The sequence below is a fragment of the Neofelis nebulosa genome, chromosome 8, assembly GCF_028018385.1.
Source record: "Neofelis nebulosa isolate mNeoNeb1 chromosome 8, mNeoNeb1.pri, whole genome shotgun sequence".
Lineage (NCBI taxonomy): Eukaryota > Metazoa > Chordata > Mammalia > Carnivora > Felidae > Neofelis > Neofelis nebulosa.
In genome coordinates this window covers 62632405-62647732 of record NC_080789.1, presented here as the reverse complement: position 1 = coordinate 62647732, position 15328 = coordinate 62632405, and the positions used below count along the sequence as shown (strand labels likewise).

General features: G+C 56.8%; 1 protein-coding gene across 1 annotated transcript; it reads right to left on the bottom strand.

Annotated features, from left to right (window-relative positions):
* Positions 1-477: 477 nt before the first annotated feature.
* On the bottom strand, positions 478-15052 carry MAP3K12 (mitogen-activated protein kinase kinase kinase 12). Its single transcript, XM_058742577.1, has 14 exons — positions 14847-15052; positions 5712-6193; positions 5206-5389; positions 4835-5026; positions 4403-4561; positions 4094-4252; positions 3319-3427; positions 3017-3126; positions 2766-2882; positions 2504-2641; positions 1688-2309; positions 1428-1498; positions 1063-1336; positions 478-639 (listed from the first exon to the last, which is right to left on the bottom strand). The coding sequence occupies exons 2-14, from the start codon at positions 6154-6156 to the stop codon at positions 541-543; spliced, it is 2679 nt and encodes an 892-aa protein (XP_058598560.1). The 5' UTR covers positions 6157-6193; positions 14847-15052; the 3' UTR covers positions 478-540.
* Positions 15053-15328: the final 276 nt, after the last annotated feature.

Sequence of the window (15328 nt, the reverse complement as noted above, 5' to 3'; positions counted from 1 at the left end):
ACATGCTTTCACAATCTCCTAAACTCCCCCTAGGCCCTAAGCCAGGGCTTGGGCAGAGAAATGGAGGGACAAAGAAATTAGTTACATTGCCACCTGAGAAACCTCCGAGGGGAGGACCCAGCCTTAGCCTCCCTCCTCCCAAGTGCAAAACAGTGTAAACAGAGTAAACGGGGGGGGGGGGGGGGGGGGGGGGAAGTGCAGTCTAAGTGGCTCCCTTTCCTCCTCCCCAGGGTCAGGGGGGAAAGAGTATAGAGGAACATAAGAGGCAAGTCTGGCTTTTCTATTGCCTTACCGCTTGCTGAACATAATGGGGTGAAGCAGGAAGGGGCCAGTTTGCCCGCACCCACAGCTCTAGGGTAGTGCTTGTCCTTCACTTCCACAGCTGCCAGTATCCCTAGAGTTTCAGGTGAATTGGTCAGGGGTCAGACTCCCTTGAGCCTGACTTAAGGCTGGGACAGCCCCATCTTTCTCTGTTGATTATGTGGCGCTTATATATTATTTATATAAATATTTCTCTATGTACAGGAATAAGAGTGGCTTTCATGGAGGGAGAGAGGCTGGAGGCTGCAAGGTTTCACCACTGTTGGAGTTGTCCAGTTCAGTGCTGTCACAGTCTGAGTCCTCAGAATTGGGAGGGCCCTGTGAAGAGTAGAAATGCAGTGAAGTGAGGCTCAGCATCTCTTGGCATTACAAAGAAAATAGATTCCTTCAAGATCCTTCACTGAGGTTTCTGTAACAGCCAGCAGTTCAGACTTCACTGCTTCAGATCTTTGCTCAGGCCATTACCAAGGCACCAGACTCCTGGTTTCAGGATTGCTCTTGGCTGCAATTTATACATACAAGCAACGCTGCTAACCTACTAACCATACTATGTGCTCTATCCTAGGGCCTCTCAAATTCTACCATGTGGATGTTGCTCTTTGATAGGGAGGGAACTGGGCTCAGCTGCTGAGTGACTTGGAGGCTAAATACCTAGCTTTCTGGCCTCTGCTCCTGTTTACCCAGTAGATCCCAAATGACTAAGCATCTGCCCCTTAATACCTAGCTGTTTCTGTGACTTACCTGCTCCCCTCTGGGTAGGTCCTGGTGTGGGATGGATGAGGAGCTGGGTTCGGGGCCAGGAACCACCTCTGAAGCAGGTGGGTCCAGTGGGATTTCTGAGCCCTGGGAACACATGTCATCAGACCGCTCATCCGGCCGCTCATCCGTGTTGGTACTGCCAACTTCAGGTGTGCCACTGGGGGAAGGCTCACTGGCTGTGCCCTCCTCCCCATCAGATGGATTCTCTGAGCTGAAGGTGGATAGTGACTGGCGCATGTTCAGACCCTGAGGCCACCTGTATGTTGGGGAGGCAGGGGCTACAGTCAGCATGCCTTGCAGCCCAAGAAGCAAGACCGTGTCACTGCCTCCTGTACTGTGTCGCTCACCTCTGGCTCGATGTCAGCTCTACCTCACTGTCCACTTCTCCTTCCTCTTCCTCTGATGAGATGCCACGTTTCTACAGGAGAGATGAGGGGACTGTGGTCAAAAGACGAGGTCAGCAAGGACTCGAGGAGGGAACGTAGTCATAAGGGTTAAGTAGGGAATGGTTTAAGATGAAAACCTAATATGGGAAATGAGTTACGGACTGGGGGTCCCAGGGAGAACAAGGAAAGGGAAAGAGCTTAGGAACCACCCCATACTTTACCTGGCTTCGGGTGACAGCAGCCCTGTACAGCAGTGCAGCTGGGGTCAAGTGTTGGGACCCAGCCCGGCTTCCTCCCCGTCCCGCTGTCCCTTCCCTTCCAGTTCCCAGCAGCCCTACGTCACCAGGCCCTACTGGTGGAGGTGGCTCCCCTTTGGCTCCCCCAGGTGAATCTGGGCTGGTGGAGCCAGGTGCTGAGCCCTCACTCGGCGGGGTGTCTCCCCGGGCTGGAGGTGGTGAGCCAGGATCCCCTGCTCCCCCCGTGGCCCCTCGGCCCCGGGCTCCCAGTGCTGCTGACAGCAGATCCGGGGACGATGACGACATCTTTCGTAGCAGGAGGTCATGGTGGAGCCCACGGAGGGCTGGAGGGCAGGCCTCCCAGGCTGAGGGTCCCCCTCCTAGCCCCCCTGGGCTTCCTGGTCCCCCAGGTTCATGGGGCGGCAAGGCTGCACGAAGCCCAGGCAGGTCTCCGCAGCTGCCCTTGGCGCTGGCCTTGCGGTGACGAGTCTTCCCACGGCGAGTCCGTCCTGGCGAGGGAGGGCCCTTAGGACACCCAGGAAGCCCCACCCCACTCAGGGCAGCATCAAGTTTAGGTAGCAAAGATTCAGTCTTGAGGATATCTGGCCTGGGGGAAGAGGGAAAAAGTACAAGTCTGAGATTCACAAATTGACTCACTGAAAGCCCTCCCTAACCTTGGGTAGTACGAAGCACATCTCCCCACCTATAGATCAATCTTCCTGGCCTCCTTGACCTCTACCCATGCCTCCGGCATTCCCCTTACCATTCTTAAACCTTGGCACTTGTGAACTCTGGTCCCACCTTTTACTGTGAGGTGACAGTTTCTGTGGGACGTTCCTCTTCTTGATGAGCTTCTCCATCGTGTTCCCATGCAGGAGGCCTCGGGAAGGGTGTGACTTCAGCAGACCTGGGCACCTCCTCTCTAAAGCTTGTTCCCTCCTAAAGACCAGACACCTCAGTTGGGCATGTGGTCAGAAAGGGGGACCCAGGCTCAAGAGGTTCACTGCGTCACACACTGCTCCACGAAGACTGGAGATCTGGTGCACGGGGAGCACGTGGTTACCTGAGCAACTCCCGCTCCTTGAGCTCCAGCTGCAGCATGAGGGCATTAAGTTCCATGTACAGGTTGTTGGCTCTCTCCAACTTCCTTTCATAGTGCTCCCTGATGTCCAAGGCGTGTCTGAAACAGGCAGAAGGGTCTCCCGGGTGACCTAGTGTCACCTGGTGCCGTAATCTGTCCTAGTCTCTGGGAACTGGTCCACGGTCCCTGCTGTCCAGACAGAAGGTGTCCCCTTCCCAGACACAGGCACACACCTGAGCTCCTCCCGCCTCCGCATCACCAGCTCCTCTTCTAGGCGGTGCAGACAGGTCCCTTCTGACTTAATTTTTTCAAAGTGCAGCTTTACCTCTTCGCGCCACTCTGCCTAGGGGGTGGACAGACAATGAGGGGTGAGGGACCGACCTCACACCTGTAGGAAGCCTATACAGGTGCTGCCCTGCTACAGACCAGGAGCAAGAGGGGAGTAGGCGTAGGACTGGTCAAGATGGGGTCTCGGCCCTTCCCCGCCTACCCACAGGGCAGGAGTTGAGGTATTCCTTTTCCACCCATAGCACACCTGGGACTTAAAGTAAGTCTCCTGGGGTGTGGAGAGGACGTCGGCTGAGGCTATGTCCAGATGCAGCAGGATCTGGCGGAATGATGGACGATTTCGTGGCTTGCTGTTCCTGGAGGGAATGGAGTTTGCAGGAGACAAAGGGATTATTTCAGGGAAGACCAGAAAGGAACGAGGGCATCCTTTTCCAAAGCACGTCCTGGAGAATCCTAGAATGTACTCTATGACAAAAGTCCCGCAGTAAGGAAGCCTATCTAATCCTGTTTTCCAACTTGTTTGCCAAAACACCTTTTTCTGAGTTCATTCCATTAAAAGAAACCTACCGTGGGAAATGGTTAGCCAAAGATTAGAAATCTTCAACCCTCCCTTCAGAGTCTAGGTCCCAAATGGGAGTCCAAGGCCCTCCTCCTTCCTGAGTTCTAGGGCGGCCAACTTGAGGCTCAAACCCCCATGCTGGGCAGCCGTGCCTGCCCTTCGCAGGCGCACCAGAGCAGCTCTGGATGGTGTCCCTGTTTTACAGACGAGGATGCCACTAGCTCAGTGTTGCATTGCGCGATCTACTGTACCCTCGCAGGTTCTGGATCAGTCCAGCAACACTCCGCTGGAAACTGCAGTCCCCTTGACCCGTGCCCTGAATCCAGGGGCCTTGGAAAGCCATATGAGGGAGGTCTGTCCCTTTTTCTGTGTTCAGGATTCTGGGTCGGGATGCCTGGGTCCTAGGTGCTGGCTAATCATCAGCAACAACCCTGTGTTCCCAGCTTTGCCAGGCCACCCTTACCAGCACTGGCGAAGCAGGATTTTGAAGCCGTCCGGGCAGCTGGAGGGCACAGGCAGATGGAGACTGTTGCTTCCTACGCCCCAGATGATGGCTGAGGAATCCACGTCTTTGTAGGGGATCTCTCCAGTCAGCAGTTCCCACAGCACCACACCAAAGGACCTGGGGATAGATAAGAGGGGACATCCCTTGGGAGGGGCTCCCTCGAGAGGCCCTGGCTGTCAGGCTCCTCTCCTTGCCTCAGGCCCCGGAAGCTCCCTCCTTCCCCGGGGCTGGCCACCTGCCAGTCGCAGTCCTCAACCTGGCCCTCACCAGATGTCGACCTTCTCAGACACAGGCTCATTGCGGATCACTTCAGGGGCCATCCAGGCTACTGTCCCTGCAAAGGACATCTTGGTGCTCTTGTCACTCAGCTCCTTGGAAGTGCCAAAATCGGAGATCTTCACCACATCGTCGTACGTGATTAGCATGCTGGTAAAGATCGTAGTCAGCTGGGGTCCAGGCCCCTCCGCACCTCATCTAGCTGCAGCAGCTAACTTCCTATGTGAAGTCCCTTGGGACACCCAGAGGTAGGGGGCTTGCCACGGCCCTCCCGAGACAGGACTGTCATTTGAGGGGGGTTTTTGAGACGGCCACATGAGCTTAGGACAGGGTCTGGAAGCTGGGACACGGCTACGCTAAGAGGTGGGGTCACCTGCAGGAGACCATGCGCACCAGCTTCTCTGTGCGTGCTTGCTTACTCACTTGGGGGACTTGAGGTCTCTATGGATAATCTTGTGCAGGTGCAGGTAGTTCATGCCACCGGCGATGCCCATGGACCAGTCAACCAGCAATGAGGGGGTGACAGGGCGGCCGGCCCGCAGTACCTCGTACAGCTGGCCCTGGGCGCAGAACTCCATGAGGATGCAGTAGCAGGGAGCCTGGGTGCACACGCCCCTGGGGGCCAAACGGCGGTGTGAGGGCCTCAGCCAGCCCAGCACTCCCCTGATTCACACTTGGAGCCCCCGTTCCCACCCAGCCCATTCGGGCATCGTCTCTAGGAAAAGGTGGAGTTGATCCCTGCTGCCCAGGCAGGTCCCTGCCCACAGCAGAGTGGCCCCTGCCCTGGCCCTTACTTGAAGGTGATGATGTTGGGGTGCTTCAGCTTTCGGAGGTGCTTGATGTCAGTCTCCTTCAGGTCCCGTACCTTCTTCACAGCCACCTCCTCCCCGTGGAAGCGCCCCAGGAAGACAGCGCCCTGGGCCCCTGAGCCCACCCACTGCAGATCCAGGATTTCCTCAAAGGGGACCTCCCAAAGGTCTGTGAACAGGAGGCACAGTGCCACAAGGCTCAGAGAAAGCCACACTCGGCCTTGTGACGGGCAGGCGGGGGGGAAGCGCTGGGCCGGCCGAAGTGACTCAGGGCGGCCGAGGCTGAAAAGCAGCCAAAGCAGACCAAGAAGACTAGGTTTGGGGGACCCGCTGTGGGAACAGACAGGCATCCTACGAGGCAGGGAAGTCGGCGGCTGGTGGATGGATAAGGGGCTGTGGCCGGGCTCGGGGAAGCAAAGGGTCATCAGGTGATGAGGCGGCGAGGGCCCACAGATCTCGGTGAGACGGGCCCCCGCGAAGACGCGGCCTACCTTCCTGCTGCTGCTTGTGCTCGGTGGAGTAGGCTTTGCCAATCATGGTCCAGACGGGGCGCAGGCAGCCGAAGAGCCCTTCCAGGAAGCCACTGCCACTCTGGCACTGCAGCCGCACCTCATCTGCTCGAACTCTGGACGCCCGACTCTCAGGGGACCCAGTGGCTCCCCCTGGGCCCCCTGCATCCTGCTCGTGAAGCTGCAGGACACTATTGGCAAAAGGCTCGGGGGGTGGCTCTCCGCCTGGGGAGGGGCTGGGTCCGCCCCCACCCTGCCCGCTGAGGGGCACCACATCTCGAAGTACACACTGGGTAGGCGTCAGGTCCTTCTCGGGGGTGCAGTCGGAAGTGTCTGGGTCGAGCTTGCGCATGGACGCCTCACTTAGGGTGGACACGAAACCCCCAAAGGAAGGGGAGGGTGTGCGGGTCTCGTGGAGGCAGGCCATGGCCTCTGGGCCCCGGTGTGGTGGCCGGTGGTGGGCCCTATGGAAACAAAGGAAGGAGGGAAGGTGGGCCCGAGGTGCGCCAGCTTGGAACGCTCACCCCAGAGGCAGGGAGGCCTGGGTGGGGGATCTGGGCTCACCACAGCCCTCCTGGAAACCACACTCGAGCCTCCCTCGCCCTCGGATACCCTCCACGTTTCACCTGGGACCCCTCTAAGGAACCCGATCCACAAACTGGCTCTCAAGCATCTATTAGTAACATACCTGAGTATCATTTTCAAGCAGACACAGGTAACAGCCCCACTCAGGTACGTACATACTGGTAAGACAGGTCTGAAACTCAAGTACTCTGGTCACAGACTAGTTCCCTTAGCCTTGTAAGATTACTGAAAGTCCCCTCCGGAGCTCATTTTTCTTCCACTTGAAGCTCCCATGCGCACACACAGGTCACATAAAGGTCTCTCAGGCATGCATGTTTTGAGTCTCAACCGTAGACACACAGTAGGCACACACTTAGATCTCCCTCGCACTGAGGCACAGGCAGGTGACGCTCAGGCACTCTTCGATGACGTTCCTGGGCCTCCCACATACCGGTGCTGCACCCGGGGCTCCCGCTCATGTACTTACACGTGAAACAGCCGAGGCCTCTCAGGGACACTAAACTCGGGTGAGAGTCATCCCAAGGCACACTCAGGGCTCCCATCTGGGTCTCCCTCTCCAGGGCTCACGGGTACACACCCAGGCCTCGCCAGTAAGTGAAGCCCGCAACCAATCAGCTCTCCTGTCCCCGACGGGGGGGGGGGGGGGACGACACACACAGCTGGGGGCAAAGGTGGACCCAGAGCAGGTACAGAAGCGGGGTCAGAACGAGGTTGCCTACTGCTTCACCCCCCTTAGCACTGCCATCTGATCTGCTGCTCCCCCAGGGGGGTGGTTACAGAAGGCCCCGTCTCCTTTGCTCTTTCTCCATTCCCATCCCCAGCTGCCCAAACCAAGGACCAGCTTTCCAGACAGGGGAGATGTGTCCCAATTTGTAACCAGGTGCTATTTAAAAAGTAACCATTAAACAAAAAAAAAAAAAAAAAAAAAAAAATCTGAATTCTAGCCTTTGCCACTTCCTGGCTGTGTGACCTCAGGCAAACTGGATCTGGGCCTCAATTTCTCCAACTGTACAAAGGGGTAAGCGAGCTCTCACTCAGGCACAGCGAATTCTTCAACCTATCCCAAACCTGCCCAGAGCTTGACAGCTGGAGCCCTGGTCTTGTCTCCCTTCACCTCCAGTGAGCTAACAAATCATGAGATGTGAGGATTCCTGAGGACAGGGATCCTCTAACTGTTCCTCAGAATAGGGTCCTCCCTGAACCCTTGCACCAGAGTCTCGGAATCACAACGGGCGAGGAGGGACAGGAATCCACACATAAAAAGGGGTCACTGGATGATGACACAGATAGACCTAGAGGTTTGGCACCTCGGATGGCCTCAGCTCTTGTAACAAGTTTCCAGGCCTCTCAAGGACTTTTTCATTGGGTGTGGGGTGGGCCTAGAACCTGCATATGTAACAAGCACCTCAGGTGGTTCCTACTTGAATCTGGCCATCTGTAAAGCTGACCCAGTGCCATTCTATTCTCTTGAGTCCTACATTACTGTCTTAGTTCAGGCCTCGTTAGCTGTGTCACTTAGCCCAGAACTGACTCGTAGTCTATACTTTCTTGGCTCCCCCTGCTTCATTTTCCACCAGCCCTTTCAAGGATCTTTCTAAAACACAGATTGGCCAGGACCCCCTCTTCAGTTTCAAACCCTTTAGTGACCCTCACTGCTCTTGGTCCAGCAGCCTAGCCTCATCTCCACGCTCTGGTCCCTCCCCAGCCTCCTCTCCCACTGCTGTTGGTACCCAGGCCATACAGAACTGTGCCTGATACCAGGATACCGTCGGGCTTTTGTGCCAGGACATCTAATAATAACGGCTAATGGAAGGCTTCCTATGTATGTTAGCCTCTGTTAGTAGGCGCATTAACTCATTTAATCCTCAAAATGAAACTCACCCCTAGTGACAGAGGTATTGGATAATCTGCCCAGGGTGCCTTAGCCAGGAAGAGGCTCAAGCTCCGCCCCCAGGCCTTCTCTTCTCAAGCCCCATCTCTCCAAATCTCCATCCTCAAAGTCTTCTTCCTCCCTCTCCCCGCCACTCTGAGTTCATGTCCCTTCTGGGGCTGGCACAGCCCCCCCGTGCTTCCTCCGTCATGGCTCCCATTATCCTGGAGGCACGGTGTGTTCGGGCGTGTCTGGCTCCTCTGAGAGCCTGGACTCCTGGAGAGCCCCTAGCTTTCGCGCACGGGATCCCAGGGCTTCGCCAGGAATCAGGTGCGCTGGCAGGACGGTCGTCTTCAAGACCGTCCCTACACCACGTACTCAGTAGCTCCCTGGCTCTTCGCCACCACCCAGGGAAGGAGCCGTTACCATTGGTCCTTTTATATTCTGCAGGAAACTGAGGCTCAGCTGAAGTCACAGACCCAGCCTCTCAATCCTCAACATATGCTACAAGCTATCGGCGCCTCGGAGGGGTTAGATGCACACTGCAATGCCAAAGACAAACACAAGCCAGGGATTTACTCTGCAGGACCCGAGGGCTCTCGCCTGTGCCCCCTAAGCGCTCCCGCCGGGCAGGTGCCCAGCGAGGAGGGCAGGAGGGATTGGGCCGCTGGCAGGTCCCGCGGGAAGCCCCAACGAGGGCCCTTCGAGGCGGGGACGAAGGGGTTACGGCCCCGGCGCCCCCTCCCCCTTCCCGACCTCCTTCCCGGCCATCACGTGGCGCGTGGCGCGTGGCTGGGACCAGGCGGGGGCCTGGCGGCGGAAGGAGGGGGTCCGGGCGGGGAAGGGGAGGGGACACAGCGGGTTGGGGAAAGCGCTGGGCGCTGCGGCGTAACCATGACGACTGGGCCCGAGGCGGCGTGTGAAGTCACCAGGACAAGATTAGCCCAGAGTCACGTGAGCGGCGACGGCGGGGGCGGGGCTGCGCCTGGGCCCCGCCCCTGACCCGGGCAGGCCCATGTGCCGATTACCGGGAGGGCTGCGGGGATGGACCCCGGTGCCCTCCGCCGGCCACTTGCGTGCTCCCCTCCTTCGCATACCTCTCTTGACCCGTCATGCAGACAAATCTTCAGCCGGGGCACCGAGAGGAGGGAGAGCCGACTTGGGCTGGCATCGGGGGTGCAGTGCCACAGAGAAAGCAGGAGATGGGGAGATAGGGAGACGGACACAGAAAGGGCCACAGGCACACCCAGGGAGGGAGGGACGAGCTGAGAGATTCACAGAGACTGAAACAGAGCGAAGCGCAGGCAGAATCAAATCTGGGAAGGATGGACTGAACAACTGGATGTGAAAAGCAGAGAGGACGCCGAGGAAAAGTAGCTGAGAAATAACTGGAAAACGCGGAGACCATCTGCACCGTTCCCAGGTCTTTCCTATTTAGAAGCTGAGCCTTGACTAGGCACGACACCTAGGTTTTGAAAGGAAGTTTTCAGCCCTCGCAGGGTGTTTGGCCACTAGGATGACAATGCTCAGACACTTGCCGCCAAACCTCCCTCCAGGTCACCAGGCTTCCCCAGAGGCCCCTCTGGTATCCAGGACTAGCAACTGGGGAGACGGAGAGAGAAGCCATTTCACCTGTTTGTCTTTAGGGCGGTGGGAGTACCCGAAGTACGAGATGGGACCCAGGGAGAAGGAGGGAGTCTAGCCAGGCTCCTGAGGCCAGCCCCCATCCTGTTTGACTAATGTGGCCCATCCAGACTGACCTGAAGGAGTAAGGGGAAGTGCAGCCCCCAGGGAGCTGCAGTCAACTGGAGATTCCTCTCCCAACACACCCCCTCACGGTTTCCTTTATCTCCAACCTGCCAGCTGTGTCCCACTGTCCCCCCCCCCCCCCCCCAGCTGGGCCTTGGCGCCAGGGCTTTGGGGGCAGATCACGGGCTTGGAGCCCCTGGCCTAGACATTTCAGTCACCCTGGGGGAGGGGAGCTGTCTCCCTAGCCATCAATTATGCATCAATTATGGGGGGAGGGCAGGGATGTGACAGGAGGGGGTGGATATCTCTGTCATTTTGTCAACCATATTTACCGAGTGCTTACTGTGCAGAACTCCAGATTGGGTGAGGGGACAGAGTGGTCCCTAAACTATACATCCGCCAGGGGAAGAGGCTCTCCGGACACCCTGGGAGGTCCTAATTCAGTTTCAGCTACCAGATCCTCTGCTTTGTTGGTGATTCCCAGAGTGCCCCCTCAGGAGCCTGTGGTGGGGATGGGGGCAGGGAGGTCCCCCCGTTTATTCTTCCTCCTGGAGTCTCCCGTCTGAGGTGCTGGAGGCTTGTGGCCAGGGAACCCTTTGAGTTCTTTCCTGTAATGTCCTGTTCTAACAGCACAATCTCAAGGCCAAACTGCATGTCTGGCAGTCTTGGGGGCTCGGTGGAGAGGCAAGGCCATCTGTCTAAATTGCGGGCTTTCACACTGAGCACTCACCCCTGTCCTGAACCTGGTTGTGCACTCAAGAATAAAAGGAAGACTCCCCGGCTCTCTCCAGTGGGGGTGGGAAGGCAGGTCTTCGCAGGGAAAGGAGAGCCAAGATGTTGGGACGCTAGTTCCATCTCTGCAGGCTTTGGAGCTCCTGACAGGGTAAGGGACTGCGACCTCTCCTGACCTTGCCTCCTGGCCACTGGCAGCAGCTGTTTTTCTAAATTTTGAATACAAAGTTCTTCACACAGGGAAAGAACTACAGCTTTCTCAATACCTGCATGAGGGGGAAATGTCTCCCTCTGAGAACCTGGGGTACACTGGGGATCACCTCTAAATCCAGCCGTTTCCCCCCCAACCTGGGGCCATATACAGGTCAAGCCCTGAGACCCCCTAGCTGCCACCACCTCTTCTTCCAGTGGGCTGGGCAGTGACAGGGCTGGGGGAGGTGGCAGGGCCGTTTAGGAAAAAGGAGCCAACTTTGGATTTGGACAGATCAGAGCCAGAACCTCAGTTTTGCCACCAGTTAAAGACCATAATCCCTCCAAGACTCCCAACCCTATCTTATGGGGTGGGGGGATGGGTTAAGATGATGTGGGGGAATGCCTTGAACACAGTGCCTGGCTCCTGGCTTTGTCTTCCTGGTTAGCTGGCCACCAGGTCTCTCTTTGTGGATTCTGGAGAGGCCATCTCTTCTGTCTGACCAGAAAAAGGGAGACTTGGTCTCTGACCTTCTACTTCCCCAGGACAAATCTTGACTTCAGGCTCCAGGGAAAGCAGGTCACAATGGCAGTGGTGTGCTAGAGTCCCCAGCCACTGCCCCTCCAGATCCTCAGTCCTTCCTCTGCAAAGGCTACCTTTCCACTCCCCTCTCGGCTAAGGGAGAAGGCCTGCACTCCATACTCAACCCCTGGCCAATGTGGCCCAGGATCACCCCTCAGCCCTACCCTTTGAGGTCAGAAGCGAAGGGGAGGGAGGGGTAGGAGCAAGGTATGAAGGGCCACAGGGTCCCTCCTACTCAGGCCCTCAGGTGGACCTGGAAGAAGTTCAGCACATTCAAACAAATAGCTCCTGAGTGGGGGTGTACATTTAAAAAGATGTGGAAGACAAAAAATAATAAAGAAATAAAGAAAGACAGATTGATCGATTGATCGATCTGGAAGGACAGATACCAAAGTGTAACAGTTTCTAAGTAGGGGGGATTGTGGGTGTTTTTATTTTTCTCTTGTGACTTATTGATTGTTTCTAATATTTCAGTAATAACTTTGAATTATTTCTAAAATAATAACAAATTGGGGTACCTGGGTGGCTCAGTCAGTTAAGTGTTCGACTCTTGATCTCGGCTTGGGTCGTGATCTCACGGTTGGGGAGTTTGAGCCCCATATTGGGCCCTGGGCTGATAGCATGGAGCCTGCTTGGGAGTCTGTCTCTCCCTTTCTCTGCCCCTCCCCTGCTCATTTGTTCTCTCTCAAAACAAATAAATAAACTTAAAAAAATAAAATAATAAAAAATCGGTTTTGAATTGAAAATGAGGAAATAAAAATTCAGAGTTCTCATCCATTCCTGTCATCTAACTTGGGACAGTGTGCTATCCAGGGAGGGTGGGTGGCCTGAGAATCAGAGAGGCTTGGTTGAGGTCCTGTCTCTGCTCCGGACCAGGTGGGCAACCTGGAGTAAGAGACTTCTGAACAAACCTGTTTCTTCTCTCTGAAAGGGCACAGTGGTACCACAGTATAACGTGGTGGCTAAGAAGACAGGCCTGGGGCAGCAGGCCCGGGTTCAAGACCTAAGCTCTTGCCACTAACTGCTTTTCAGACTTTGAACAGATGACTTTTTTTGCTTTTAATAAATGTTTTTTTCATTTTTGAGAGAGAAAGTGCAAGCAGGGGAAGGGCAGGGAGAGGAGGGGACAGACAGAATCCCAAGCAGGCTTCGTGCTGCCAGTGCAGATCCTGACGTGGGGCTCGAACCCACGAACCCTGAGATCATGACCTGAGCTGAAGTCGGACGTTCAACCACTGAGCCACCCAGGGGCCCCCAGTTTCCTCATCCCTAAAATAGAGATGATGATAACACTACCCAACTCTTAGTCTTGTTTTTGACGCTAGGAAGAGAATACAAATAAAGTTCCTAGCCCAGTACCTCACACACAGGAAGCTCCCATACACATTAGCCATGCGGAAAGTGCCTAACAAGCAGTAGCAGATTTTTTATAAATGTGATTCCCTTCTTCCCCTTTTCCTCGTCTGCAGCAGAGAGGGTACAGGTGGAAAGAGAGGTAGGCAAACACGAGGGAAAAAAGGAGAGCAAAGAAAGACGGAACCAAAGAACAATGGCTTTTTATCCTGGATGATCCTGAGTGGCCTCTACGATAGTGTCCCTGCCTCCTCACGTCACCTTTCCCCCAACACACAGATGACCCTGGTACTTCTGGGAGCACATGAAGCAGACGGACCAGTCTCTGGGACTAGCCCCTCCTGAAGCCCTCGTGGGGCCTGCTGGCCCATCTCCACAGTATCCTCCTTCTGCCCAGGGAGGGGCTCCTGGAGGGGTTGACTCCCTAGTCCCTTCCTCTTTCTGGGCCCAGGCAAGAGAGAGGTAGGGCCACACGTGAGAAGCCACTGGGTGAGTCTGGGGCGGTGGGTACTAGGACTTAGGGTCCTCTTCCTGGCAAAGCCAGATGACCACATTATTACTTCCAGGGGAAGGACTGGGAAACAGCACCTGGTTTTGAGAGGGTTTCTGTCACCCTCAGCTGTAAGGACACACAGGACGTCCAAGCCAGTCCTCACTTAAACTTCTTGCCTCCTCTGCCCATAACGGGGTTTGATCCGGGGATGGGTATTTAGTTGTGTTTTCATGGGTGCTGGAGTTGGAGTATCACGCTGTTGGTCTCCCCAGCATCACCTCAGTGCCCACTGTGAGAATGGATGAGTGGCAGGCTCGAGAGGGCAAGTGATTTCGGCCAGCCTGAAGCGTGAGATGGGAGAGAGCAGGCCCTGAATGAAGCTCTGGGGAACTTTGCTGTCTGGACAGGAAGGCCAGGGAGCGCTTGAGCCCTTTCCTTCCTGAATCCCTTGTGCTCGCCTTCCCTTGGTATGACCCTCAAGTTGAAAATCAGAGCTCCCAGAGCCATGGAGTCGAACCCACGAGTTGGAAGGGAATGTTATTTGGAGGGAGGCACTGCTGTGGCCAAGAGGACTCTGGGTGAGGCATAGACCTCAAGCACACTGCCTCTTGGTTGAGGGCCACCCACCCACTCTCCTCCCAAGAGGGAGCAGGTGCAGAGTTAAAGTCGCTAAAGGCGGGACTCCTCCCTTTATGCTCAGGGGCACCCCACCGATTTCCGTCCATTAGCTATAGAGCCTCTGACCCCTTCTCTTCCCGCTCCTCAGCCAACACCATGGTTATCAGGAGTCACAACTGTGTGGAACAGATTCTTGCTTATTTTTAAGCCCAGGAGTTTGAGAAATGTTTGGGGGGAAAGGGAGGAGGTTCCTGAAAGGCCTGGGCTGGGGAAGTGGGTTAGGGGAGACACAGGAGGTGAGAAAGAGGGAGAAAGCCACAAATGAATGGGGGAGGGGAGGAAGCAACAGCTGGATGGAGAAGGTGAATGCCACAGCTGGAGGCAATTAGGGGCATCAGAGGGAAGGGGAGGAGGACCATCACCTGGGCATCCAGGCACAGGTGCTCTCAGCCTATAACCCTCAGGTGCAGTGGGCCGAGTGTGGGAATGGGGGTGGTGGGGAGGTGGACGGTGGGCGCATCAGGCCCCCGTCCTTCCTTTCCTTCCTTGAGGGGACCCAAAGTCTTCCTCCTCCTTCCCTCTTCCCCTTCTGGAGGATGAGTGGGAGGAGAGGAGGACGTTCTCTTGTCCGCTGTCCTTTAAGTCTGTCCCCCAATCATCTCCCCCACCCCCACCCCATACGGTCCTTTCCAGCTCTAGAGGCCCTTCGTCTCCAAGCTGGGCCGCGGTGTCCCTCCGCTCCGTTCCCCTCCTTCCCATCACCACAGACGTCGGGTCCAGGTCCCCAGTTCCTCCGCCCCACAGCCTCAGCATCCCCGCGCCACCCTCCCCCACCCCGCCACATCTGCATCCCGACCCTCCCTCTGCACCCGGATCCCAGGACAGGGACCCATCCCTGCCCTCTACCCCCCCCCCCCCCCCCCCCCAACTCGACCAGGCTCTCACCTCGGGGGCTCCGCGGCCGCAGCACAAAAGGCGGCGCTGCTGCAGCTCGGCTCCGGATGCTGCTCCCGCCTCCTCCTCCTTCTCCTCCTCCTTCTCTCCTCCCCCCGCTGCCCTCGACCGGACCCGGGGCGCTGCCACAGGCGATGCTTGTGCGGTGTCCGGGTGCACGGGTGTCAGCCCCAGCTTTCTCCCCCCACCCCCCGACCCCTAGCCCCGTCCCCACTCGGCTCGAACTCCCGCTCCTTCCAAGGCCCCCGCCCCTGGCCCCCCGGGACGGACACGCCCTGAGCGGGGGATGCTGCGCTGGAGCCGCCGGCCTCTTAAAGGAGCCTGCTGCTGCCATCCGGCGCACTCCAGGCTCTTCCCTGGCCCTTCTGGGCCCCTCACCTCCCTGCAGGCGGTGTCTGGTGGCAGTCGCACCTCGGGCCTTACGCTGATTCCGTAGGAGCCCTCTATGACCAGCCTTATAAACTCCCTCCTAC